General features: G+C 28.8%; 2 protein-coding genes across 2 annotated transcripts in view; one reads left to right on the top strand and one right to left on the bottom strand.

The window, feature by feature from the left end:
- The window catches only part of LOC136969541 (tubulin-folding cofactor B-like), a 389,641-nt gene that overhangs the window by 224,115 nt on the left and 151,900 nt on the right, over positions 1 to 13,626 (top strand). The window lies entirely within an intron of this gene.
- The window catches only part of LOC136969519 (neurexin 1-like), a gene marked incomplete at its 5' end in the record, with an annotated part of 109,063 nt that overhangs the window by 18,334 nt on the left and 77,103 nt on the right, over positions 1 to 13,626 (bottom strand). Inside the window, 2 exons of the mRNA XM_067263698.1 lie at positions 3,877 to 3,996; positions 12,200 to 12,773. Coding sequence (XP_067119799.1) covers positions 3,877 to 3,996; positions 12,200 to 12,773 — 694 coding nt within the window. The remainder of the gene's footprint in view (positions 1 to 3,876; positions 3,997 to 12,199; positions 12,774 to 13,626) is intronic.

Raw genomic sequence — 13,626 nt, 5'->3', positions numbered from 1 at the left:
TTTGGTCAAAGAGACAAGAACATAGTCTCATAATCAATTATCTTAATTATTTTTTAGATATATTCAAAACTAACAAATCCATCACTAACTGAAATAAGCTCATGCAATTACTGCATGGATTATTATGATCAATATAAAAAACAATTGAAGATACTTCTTCACTGAATCTAGTAAGTTTTATTCTATCTGTTATGATAGAAGATATAAAATAGGTACAGACAAAAATGACATTTAGTTGGACAAATGAAAAAAATGCACAAGTTTGAATTTGTGGAAAATATTTTGATATAAAACTAAGATATTTTTTTATTTATAAAATTTCACATATTTTTAAATTTGTGTGTGAACTGATAAATTCATAATTAATAGTTGACCAAACTAATGGTTAAATATTGTAATTACATAATCAATTTCTTATGTAAATTTAAAATGAAGATATAAAAGATAGTAAACTGTTATACAATGGATTTAAAAACTTTTCTTGCAATTTACTTTTGGACTGAAATTTTTATCAATGAATATAATTGTAGAAGTTATACATCCAGACAGAATTGTCCAAATACTGCAAAATTCAGCATACAGCTATGTCTCAGACAGATGATTACAGTTGTGGTCCAACTGCATACCAGATAATGCCATTAGAGTACCTTAAAATTGTTACCGCAGCATCCTATAAAGACTTGCAGAGACTCACTGTAACACGATAAACGACTTCTTCTAATAACACTGTAGTGTGTAACAGAGACACATACTAAAACCTTTCACAGTGTTGTATACGATAGAGAACCAACTAATGTTTTCGGCCTCCACCGAGGTCTTCTTCAGGTTGAGAACTAATGGTCATCCCCACCAGACCACCAGAACAGTGTTGCCCGTAAAATAAACAACATACGTGTCACGTTTCACCCCTCCGCCCGGCACTGTTCGAATTCTTCGAACAGGTACCTCCATGCATGCGCGACCGAGTCCCCGTCCTTAAAGTTGATGCAGGTGCCTTTGATGCTGGCTTTATATATCTCCCATGCCTCCAGGTGCCGTATGTGATCATAACAGAAGGCACGCCATATTAACTTTGCACTCAGAAAGTTCGCCCGAATTTCCAGGTCGGAAATGAATGTCGTAAGGGCTGTAGTGTGCCTATTGTTTTTGAGGTCCGCCTGATGCTCCCGTAACCTTTTATGCATAGAATGAACAGTTACACCAATGTAAACTAAATCCCTACCAAACCTATTGTCCCTGATGGGGACGGAATAAACCCCAGGGGCCCTGTCATGATCTATCGCGTCCTTAGCATTGCGTAGCAGGTTGTAAATCATGCTAGATCTCCTATAAGTTATACTGATGTGACACCGTCTAGCTATCTCCCTGTATAGGGGGTCAAGCTGCAGGCAGTAATGGACGACCATGTGCTTGCCCTCCGTAACGGGATGCTGGGTGCCGCCTGTCGCAGACTGGGCGCCTGGAACGTGCCGTGGGGTAGGACGGTTGGCGTAGGTGTGGGCTAGGCTGCGAACCAAACCTTTACCGTAGCCACAGCAATTTCTTCTAAGCGCTTAAGCTCTGCCATGGTGTCACACCTGTTAGTGTTTTCAGAATTATCAATCTACTGATTGTTTGGAGGACTTCAAACTCTAGGCATGTCTGTATGATGCAGTCAAAGCCAACATACAGTTTCCAGGAATGTCTTTGCCACATTGTCACACTTCCTTAGTCTGTTTTCAGATTTATAACCCATTTAGCATTTGTGGAACCAGATGGGAATGCCAGCTTTGTCCATCTACAAGTGTGAGAAAGCAGAAGTAGCAATTGCAACATCTGTAAGCAAATCTGTCACAGGATAGCATGCAATGTCTATATTTCCTCATATATGCAGGCAAGAGGATGTTCTACCAGGTACTAAAGATCCTTTTAAATTTTACTATTGTTCCACAGGAAATTTGCCATTTGCTAAGATATTGTATTCACCTATTACCATCATCATTACATTTGCACTAGTGAATCTTCATTAGTGCAAATGTAATTCAATTCCAATGTTTCATTCTTGGTGCATAACTTTTTTGTCAATGAATGTATCAATACAAATTACATATGTACCATTATTTCTCACTATTGTTGGAATATATATATTCTTGTGAGCTAAAAAGAAAGTCTTTTAGCCATAAATTATGACTAACAGCTAAATCTTCAATAAAATAATGTATTTAATCTAAAAATTTATTGGTTAATGTAAATTAAGTTTTTTCTTGAGTTTTATGTAAATTTCATTTATTTTTCATATTGTTTATATGATTTATATGTAATTTTGTAATATTTCAGTTTTTTTTAAAATATTTCTAAAAAAGTTCAAAATTTTTAAAATATTTTTTTTTGAAATATTAAAAAATTGTGTAGAAATTCAGAATGTAATAAATAAAAATATATACTGTATTGACTAGGAATATATTGACTTTGTGTATACGAAAAAACTGATCTTTATTGATAATATTTTTTTAGTTTAAGATTCTGAATAATCATTCAATATTTGTAAAATTACAGCCTTGGATTTTATTAAAAATGTATGAAATGATTTTCTCCATTTTTTGAGTAACCATAAACATAGCTCATTTTAAAAGTTGTTCAAAGTATGAAATATATTATGACTTAGGATGCTATTAAATGATAGTTAATCATTTTAATATTTATTATTATGTTTCAAATTTTGTTATCCAAGTTAAAAACTTAATATATATATATATGAAAAATTCCATTAGATTTTTCATAGTTTATTAGATTTTAGACTAATTTTTATACTTACTTTTATAAAAGTCTTTTACTTAAATTAATTATAAAATTTGGAAAAAAATTTTTTTATTCAAAGCTTTTTAAAGTATCAGCAATATCAGTACTCTCAAAATTATTATTATTATTATTATGTTGGGTTAAGTGAGAGATACTCAGTTAACACCGGTGGCTGTGTACTATGCCGGACCAAAGTCAAGGCATAGTAACCAAAACAGAAATTAAAGAAGTGTATCAGTGTGTGTGTCTGTATTCAGGAATTTTCTCACAATATGACATGTATTCAATATAGTGGCCTTCTGTAGTGTGATGTATATGTTTCTATTCAATTGTAATGTGCCCAGGCTTGTGTGTAGTGTGTGTGGTATGACACCTGTAGAGGAGAGAACAACAGGTACAATAAGCACCCTATCCATCCTCCACAGATGCCTTATTTCCTGGGCGAGTTCTGTGTACTTGCTAATTTTTTCAGCACATGCGTTTTGTATATTGTGAGTGTTTGGAATGGATATGTCTATAATGTATGTGATTTTATTGTGTTTGTCAATGAGTGTGATGTCTGGTCTGTTGTGGTAAATTGTTTTATCTGTGATTATGGCTCTGTCATAGTACATTTTGTGCGTGTTGTTTTCCAATACTGTCTGTGGAATGTATTTGTAGTATGGCTCGTGGATGTCTACTAATTTGTGTTTCTTTACAAGCTCTTGGTGTATTATATTTGCTACTTGATTATGTCTGTGTAGATAATCTGTCTGTGCCAAGAGCTTGCAACCAGAAGTGATGTGTGGTATAGTTTCTGGCATGACATGACATTTTCTGCATGTGTCATTTGTGAGTGTTGTATCTTTGAGTATGTGTTTTCTGTAGTTTTTAGTATTTATGACCTGATCCTGTATGGCGATCATGAATCCTTCCGTCTCCCCAAAGAGGCATCCCTGTGCTAACCAGCTGTTTGACGCAGTTTTGTCAACTTATTATTATTATTAATTATTATTATTATTATTATTATATTTTTGTCATCATAATTTTAATGATTCACATATTATTCTGTTTTATAATATAGAGAATATAAATTCATTAATTTTATAAATAATTTACCATCTGAACATGTAGGTCCAGAGAAGGATGTCATATCACAGTCACACATGTAACTATTCCACATCTGTACACAAACTCCTTCATTAGCACAAGCATTTACACTGCATTTAATAACAGGACCTAAAAATTATAGATATTATATATTAATATGTTTATAATAAATTTTCAATTAAATTCATTTTTAATAATTATTATGTAACAACAAGTTAATTGAAATAATAATTTTATTAATTTAAAAATATTTCTTTTGATCTGGTAATGTTTTAAGAAATGTTTTGGTTGAATATTTTATCAAAATTAATATTTATTTTTATTAATTGATATTAAAAATTTATTTTTTTATCTTTAATCAGTATGTTTTAATGATATATTGTTCAATAAAACCTGTCTAAACTGAAACCTGAATAAAATGGGCAAAAATTACTGTGATATCTTCACAATGCCGGGCTGCAATCTTTAACCATATTTTTAATTTATTTAATATAAAATATATGCTCTCCACCCCAAATTAGTACTGTAGTGTCTTTCCCCTGCAGAACATACTTTTCCCAATAACAATAGAGTTGTGCTGGTCATCTATGTAACTCCATTCTGGAGAAAATTTTTGAATTGAAATCCTGTGACATGAAATCAAGTTCACGTATAGTTAGTCTGGGCCTCCTGCCCCTAAGCTTTCTATATCCAATCTTGACTTTCATCTATCTAACACTGTTCTTGAGATTAAGGAAGAACAGACAGACCATGGACAGATGGATGACAGTGGAAATTTATAGGTTTACAATTTTTTTAAATTGCAGTACAATAAAAAATATTTAGTACCATGTAATTTTGGTTTAAACAGCTTTTACTGTATAAATGTAGTTGCTATTTTACATTCATTAAATTCAGTTCTCACAATATAGAAAGAAAACTTGATGAAAAGCTATGCTTTCAAATATGAGATAGATACATGTAAATTGTCAATTTGTTAATTTTACAGCTTAACTGAGAACTGAAGAATAATAATTACAGAAAGTCAAATAAAATGTAAAAGAAATGGATTTTTTAAACAGCATAATTATAAATTTTATTTCAAAAATTTATATATAAATCATATATTTATTCATAAACGTTAATTTGAAAATTTATCAAATAAAAAATATACAAAATGAAAATATGCTTAACCGCTAATTTCTCACCTAGCAAATTTTTATATATGCTTGGAACTTATTCAGGAATCCTTCATAAATTGCTAATTCCAGGACAACCATATGTTTTTCATGCTTGATGAAGAATAAGAATTGGATTTAGTCATTAAAAATGGGCCTTACATCCTGGCCATCTAATAGTTAGTGTGTGAACATCATCACTGCATTGATTTCAGTGTGAGGGAAATGGTAGTCAATTCAGTGGATAGGCAAGATAAATGAGCAATAGTAATGAAATTATTTGTAATGGAGGTGTATCCAATACAGACATTCATTACTGATTGAGAGAATATTTAAGGAAGAAAATGTCATGTACCAACATATTTGAACAGTGTATGCATCAGGACAAATGGAAATCAGTAGTCAACAATCTCTGGATGGAATACTGCACCCGTAGAACCTATAACCAGTGTGATATAAAAACAAAGGATGCAGATCACCACAAACATTTGGATGGAAGCTCTGTATTCAGCCACAGCTGAAACAAACATTCACTGAGTACAGGAATGCATACAGAAGGAATATTGAATGAATACACATGAAATTAATGATTGTGTTGGTATATTTATGAGCTCTGTAAACAACATCATATGTGAATACCTTCATTTCAACAAAGTTCTGTTCAGTGAGTTCCAAAGGAATTGACATCAGAATAAAATCATCATAGAAGCAGGGTATGTCAGGACCATTTGACATATGAGACAGAAGACTGTGACTTCACTGATAGAATAATGAAATATAATATGACCTGGTGCATCACTACACACTTGAACAGTGGCACAGTCAGGAAAGAGTGGCCCCTAAAGTAAATTTCAAAAAACACCAAAAAAATTTTAAAAAAATGAAAAAACAGCAATGTTTGTTTACATTTTATAATGCTTAAATAGTATTATAAAAAAGCAAGTAAAAAACATTATTTTTATTAAAAATTTTATAATAAAAAAAATGGCAAAAATTTTCCCCCCTGCTTGAAGTACCTGATTGTAACCTGAAAACAAACAGGTCTTGCAGCAATGGAAGCACACTGAATCTCCAATGTCAAAAATATTCAAGATGTAAACATGTATGGGAGAAGTAATAGCAACTGTCTTTTGGGTCTACCATGATATTATACATATGGACTTTCAGCCAAAGGGGAGAATAAAAAATGTAAATTATTATTCAACATTGTTTAGTACAGAATGTTTAAGATCAGCCAATTGTCAAAAGAAGTCATGACTACTGTGGAAAGGATTGGTTTTTAGCAAAAAATTGCATGCCCAATATAGCACAGAAAACACTAGCTATCCAAAAAATGGGCTAGGAAATACTGCAAGGACTTAGCACTCAGTGATTTTAACTTATGAAAGAATCACTGGCAAGCCAGAAGCTCATTAACAATGAACAATTGTAAATAAGCTTCAAACAATTGTTTCCTATCTACTACCTCCAAAGATTTCTACACTGTGACCATCACAATGTTGATAAAACAATGGCATCACTGAAGGTGAGGGCATAGCTAGACCAATTATAGTAAGAATGACTAACAAGATGCAGGATGCAGGATAGTCTTACTGGAGTTTCAGGGTCCTGAATCGTAGAGTCTTTCTCTGGAGTACAGGACTGGGGGCTCTCAGAAAATGTTTGAAATATAAAATTATATATATATATATATATAATATAATACTATTAAATAATATACATACAAAATGGTACAAAAATATTTGAAATTCAAATGTTAAATATTCTTTATTTATATTGTTCAGGTCCCATTTTAATTTCTTCATCACTACAACAACAACCAATCAGACTGAACTTTATCATCATTTAAAGATCAACATTTGAAGTTACATTATATTTTCAAACACTATGCCAAACCTGATAATGATAGCTGAAAGTTGTTGAAAACATTTATTTTTTGGGTAAATATTGTGTTTTTATTGGATTTGGGTTTAATTTGGTATTATTCATAATTTATCCAGATTTTGTGGTGGTTGTATTGTAGTAATTGTTATCATATCAATGAACAACATTTATCTAGTTATTTGTAATTAAAAAATATAGACTAGATTAATCAAAATGTAGAAAATGTTATTTGTTTCATTTGCAATCAATTAATGAATTACCAGTACTTGATATTATTAAATGATTTTAATCATATACAGTATATACTGTACATCTTTATATAAAAAATATGTCCTAGTTCAATTTAAAGATTGCCAGTTTCCTTGATTACAGTTGATGTGGTTTCATCTGTAATCTGGATCATTATCATTATTCAGGTACTATTTTATTGTTAATAGATGAAATTCTAAAACAGCTTTCAATTCCTGAGGATCATAGAAGAGATAATAGGCTCCGGGGCTTCTTATCTCAAGCATGATCATTTACAAGGAATTTACAGAATATCTTTAATAGAAACCATACAATTTATTTAATTCAGTATTGAAAATTCCCTCTCTCTTCAAATTAATAATACAAAAATACATTATTTATATTCTTCAAGTGTTTTAAATTTTATTTCTGAGCAATTCACTATTTTCCATTAAAACAATTACCCATTATCTAAAACTTATCCTATTTTCTGTATATAATATTTTCACAAAAACTATCAAAAACTCCACATTTTGCAATATTTATAAAATAATAATTTATTCTTGTTCCTACTTCTATAACAATAATCTTGGTTTTGTGAATATCAAATATAGCCATCTACTTTTAAACTTATTTTTCTCTTAAGTTACAAATATAAACAACAAAACCCAAACATTTTTTAATCAAATCATTGTTAATTATTGTTTGGCCAAAATATAGCCTGGGATATTCCTGTGTTTTAATGATTTGAAAAACAAAATCTTAACTTCAAAATCAAAGAAACAAAGAAAATGACAAAATGAATATGATTATTATGATTATTCTTTATTTTTTATTCTACATTTAAGGTACTGCTGGTAGGAAAAGAACTACTGCCTAGAATTTGTGAGGCCCTAGACAAAATTTATTTTTAAGACCCATTAAAAGAGCAATGGAGGTAGAAGATAGATTTATTTAAGTCTACATAATATGAATATTTTAAATATAGAAACAGACAGTAGATTGCAGAAATAAGTAATAAAAATGTGTACAATAGTTATACAATGAATTGGAAAGTTCATTCGGTATACAGAAATTCATCTATAAAACTGCTCTCCAACTTTTAACAGTGCTAATTCATCAACAACAGAAGAAAAGTCTAGTTCTGAAGATATCTTCCTTTTAATGGACGAGATCAAAATTGAAGTAAGTCTCTCTTGATATATTGTTGATTGAAAGTAGTTCTTGACCAATTTTAACTTTGAAAATGATTGTTCGACAAATGAAACAAATACCAGTACAATTATGTTTTCAATAATTTGTAATAATATCATTAAAATAGTAAAGTATATCAGAAATTTGCAAAGCCCTAGGAGTTGCCTTTTTTCATCCTTTTATAGTGCTGCCTCCGATCACTATTTCTCATAATATGACTTAGAGTTCTAATGAAAATGTTATTGGAGTCAACAGGCCATTGAAATATTTATAGTAATTAATACACTCACATTTTAATTGTGCATCTAAATGCAAGAGCTCAATTATTATCTAATTTCTAGTGAAAATTATAAATGTAGTGATTTTATACATTTTCTTTTCCTCCTTTTGGAATCATACTGTGCATAAATCATACTGTAATTTATATAATTTATAATCAACTTATCAATCCAAAATTATAAATTATCCATTTTTCATCTACCATTTAGTGATTATAAAAAGCTAATGGAAAAACAATGATTTAAAAGTTAGGTAACTAAGGTAACTGTGTAACATTCTTTAAAAATAACAGAGGTACATGCCTTGATACCACTGGATCTGCCTTGGGCCACATCCATATTCTCAAAATCCTGGATATGCCACTTCTTTTGATAATACTGACCTAACTCTTTTTATTAATGATGGTGAGGCAGATCCTCACATAGGTAAGCAGTAAATTACCTATCAATAATTGCACATGAGAAAAAGAGACAGGGCATAAAGTCAATCTAGATGAGATACTTTGACATGATCTTCAAAAAATTTCCATTCTAACAGCTTGTTTTTAAATTCTTCTAACTGGTTTGTCAATATGATGCTTGTATTAATAAGTTAATCTCCTATCAAAAACAACTTCCAAGTCACTATGTAAATCTACATCTTTCCAATTTTGAAATTAAATATGAAAATTACAAAGATAAGGATCACATAATAATGAAAAAACCATGCCAACCGTTTTATCAAAACTAAAAAATTTGTTACTGAATAATTAATATAATATATTCATTATTTAATAATTAATTTTTCTGCAGAGTTTGGCCAGCATAGCAATGTCAATACATAAATTTCAGCAAAAAAAAAAAAAGCCAAAAACAAAAAAATTGATGTACTACCATAATTAACTCAAAAAAACCCCCTAAATCCAGTAACAAATAAACAAATTTAATAAGTATACTAATGTTTTTGATCTTATTTAAAGATTATCATCAAATTCTTACTATTTTTTGCAGTAATTATTAAATTTGTTTTTTTCTTAATGGATTCAGATGTTTTTTGATTTAATAACCAATATAGAATGTTGCAAAATAATTTAACCATAATTTTAATGCATTATTATTATTATTACACACACACACACACACATATATATATATATATATATATATATATATATTATATTATATTGTATTATAATATCATATGCAAGCCTATATAAATATATGTATATAAAATAGTATATTAGCATTAGATAATAGGGAAAAAATAATGAGTTTGTTTGAAATCTTTATTTATGGATTAATGGATGCTTACAGATCAGTATGGTAATTGTTAAACATTGATAAGGTAATTAATTTTGCAACTTGTTTACAATGCAATTTTTAATAAAACTATTTCTATTTTTGTAGTATATATCATAGATAATAAAGAAAAACTTTCTAAACAAAAGTATACTGACTAAACAAATTTAAAAGTTAGAGATCATAATATTATAAAGATTACATTTATCCCTTTTTTTGATATCATAGGATCCTCAGAATTTACAATGTTCAAATGATAACTAAGGTCTTCAAAAAAATTTCCTAAGTTACAAATTATACAAAGAAAGCAACTACCATAGTTAAATTATCTTACAACACTATACATATTAAATATACTTTTAATAATTTCATATAATATTAAAATTTATTGAATTTTATATAAGTTCTCTTGCTTTTTCACATGTTTTTGTTGTTAGTTGCTATGACTTGAAAGCTCAAAATTAATTAATAGTCTGCAATTTGAAAATTGCAGACTTATACATTCCCACTGTCATCTGCCTGTCTGTCCTTCCTTAATCTCAAGAACTGTTAGATAGATGAAAAACATGACGAGATATGAAAAGCTTAAGGGTCAGAGGCCCCAATTAACTATATATGAACTTTTAGTCTTAACTGGAAGTCATTTGATGTGAATTCAAAATTTTCTCAAGAACAAAGATAGATGACAGGCATGAATTGATTGTTATCAGGAGAAGTATGATGTACAGGGGCAAGACACTACTAAATTTAAGACCAGACAAGGATAACCTAAGGACCAAAGACTGTGATTAACTATATACAAACTTTTGGCCTGGACCAGAAGTCACATGACTTTTTAAAATTAGAATATGATTAAAAATTGCAGCTCGGTATTGTGGAAATGTCACAATAAATAATTGCTTTCCATTAAATTTATTCTCAAGATATGCAAATTTCATATTCAATCGCTAGTTTACACTAATGTAATTCATGAATGTATGGAATATTTATCATTGTTTATTTTTATTCCAACTAGGGTATAGGATAATGTTTCATTTCAATGAATAATTTTTATGATATAGAGATGATTCAGAAAATCATCTCTAGCTTCAGATAATTTCATGTAGACTGTGCAGTTAAGAAGTTCATTGAAAACTACACATATGTTTGCTATCCATATTTTTACCGGTATATATCTAAATATGATTACTTAAATTTATAAAAACAATTAGAAACTTGAAGAATATATAAATATGTTAGGAAAATATACTAAATTACTATCATCAAGAAAAAATGTATATGTAATCTATGAAAAAGCTTCAATTCTTAAGAATGTAGGTCAGTTCTTTTTAATTTATATTATTTTAATTGATAATTGTTTTTATAAACTCAGTGAAAATATCATCATACAATGATTTCCAAGAAGATTAAAAATATTTTTTCAAATTAAATATAAAACTAGTTTCTTGAAAAAGTGGAAAAGTTATTTAATCATAAAAATAATTTTATATATCAGATATAAAGTTTCATTGAGTGAACTCAAGATCTGTACAACAAGATTTTTGATATTTTCTTGATTTTAAAATCCTACTTGTGGTATTTTAACTTATTTTATTATTTTAATTAAAATGCCATTTGTTATTTGAGGGGATGAGTGGAAAAATAGCATATCCCACAAAACTACAAAAAATAAGTTACTAACAAATTTGGATTTGGGCATCATCAGTCCATCTTCTAAGAAACTTTCATGGTTCAATTACATGCCCTACAGGTTGTATAATACATCCACATTAATAAAGCACTGCACATTAAAATGCTAGTGAATTGGAACACAAATCCTCCTTTTTCTCGAAAACTTCCTAATCTGGGACATGCTGTTTTTCCACTTGGACTTCAATTTATGTAATGAAATTAAAATGATAGAAAATAAACTTTAAAAAAAAATTACTTTATTGGAGCTAATAAAGAAAAGTTTATGAGTTTTAGAAATTGGAGTTTTGTTCATTATTTAGATTTAAATAGATAATTTATTCAAAAGTAGTTTGTATTTTATAAAATTTTTATAGAGTAATTTTTATTATCATAATATACCTTGTTCAGAAATATGAAGAGATGTTTATTGGGAACAAAATAATTTATTTTGCTGAATTCTTTACAAATAATAAATAAAATAACATTACTACTTTATAATAATTTTTCTTTTTTAAAATAAAACATTTTACAATTTATATTAGTTATTTCTTAAACTTTTTTCTTTAAGATGTTATCATTATAAAAATGTTTACTAGTAATAAAAGTGAAATATACTTATTTTTAATTAAAATAAATTTTTACCTGCACATCCTTTTGAAACTAAGGTGCTTGGAATTATTGCATCATGTATAAGATCAATTGTCTCTCCCATCATATCGACAGATGCAAGACAACCTTCAAATCCATACCGAGAGCGAACTGGTTGAGGAAGTGTAGTATACATTGTTCTTCTAACACCACCAACATACAATAAATCATCTAAATCTAAATGAATATTAGATCCTGAGCTAGTAAGTGTTGTAATAACATCATCAACCATCATTGTATGTTGATTTGGTAAAAGTCTACTAATTGTAACAGAATGCCAAGCATTATCATTAAGAGTGTTTCTAGTGTTAGATTTCATTTTACGAGGTCCATCACCCATATTAAAAATACAGTAGAGATGGCCATTGACCAATTCAACTGCTATGAAATCTTGTCCTTTACCTTTATTATATAATATCAAACCATTTGATTCTGAAGTTTTAAATTGGAAGTATAAATTCATGATAAAATAGGCTTTCAATTGAGGTAATCCAATAAAAGTGAATTTAGATTTAAAAGTCACTGGATGATGCACAATTTGTTCTTTATCTCCAAATTTTGTTGTCATCTGAAAATATATTCAACTATAAATACCATATTATTATTATTATTATTATTATTATTATTATTATGTTCATTCTATAATCTAATTTTCTAGACATCTACCACATGCTTATGCCAGACCTATACATTGTATGAATGTCGCCAAAGAATTTTATGTACAAACATTAAATAAAATTATTTTCATATCTTTCTGTCAATTCAAATAAAATGTAGCCTTTTAGAGGTTGAATATTTCATGATATCAAGTCATGTTATATAGTACATATCATCACACATATATATTTACATAGCAAGACCAATTAATGCAAACAGCATCTTAATTGTTATCATATCTATCTATGATTGTATAATGTTAATCAATATTATTTATACTGCACTCTTAGAACCTATAACCGGTGTGATATAAAAAAATAAAAATTAAAGGATGCTAATCACCACAAATGTTTTCAAACTGCTGGGAGTTCTTCTTCAGGTGTGAGACTGAATTACGTTTGTGGTGATTAGCATCCTTTAATTATTATTTTTTTTATATCACACCGGTTATAGGTTCTAAGAGTGCAGTATTTTACACATTCCGGTGTTCTCCAGTGCAGTTTAGTTTACAATATTATTTAATTATATTTATCAGAAATATATCAAAAGTCCAACACTAAATATTTATTATAATCAATTTCCATACAGGAAGTATTGAAATGCATGTTTTTATGATTCAATGATTACCTATCCATTATTCTTGAAGTATAATTTTTGTAATATTTATTATTTTGTTTTAATTTTTATTCATGTAGCTGTAAAAAGTGTTGTAGTATTTTTCCAATGTTAGTCTTTAATTATATCTACTTACATGTTTTTGTCTT

The sequence above is a fragment of the Centruroides vittatus genome, unplaced genomic scaffold, assembly GCF_030686945.1.
Source record: "Centruroides vittatus isolate TY-2023 unplaced genomic scaffold, ASM3068694v2 contig_18, whole genome shotgun sequence".
In the NCBI taxonomy this organism is placed as follows: Eukaryota; Metazoa; Arthropoda; class Arachnida; order Scorpiones; family Buthidae; genus Centruroides; species Centruroides vittatus.
The sequence above is the reverse complement of the archived record's forward strand: the minus strand, read 5'-3'. Positions and strand labels throughout refer to the sequence as shown.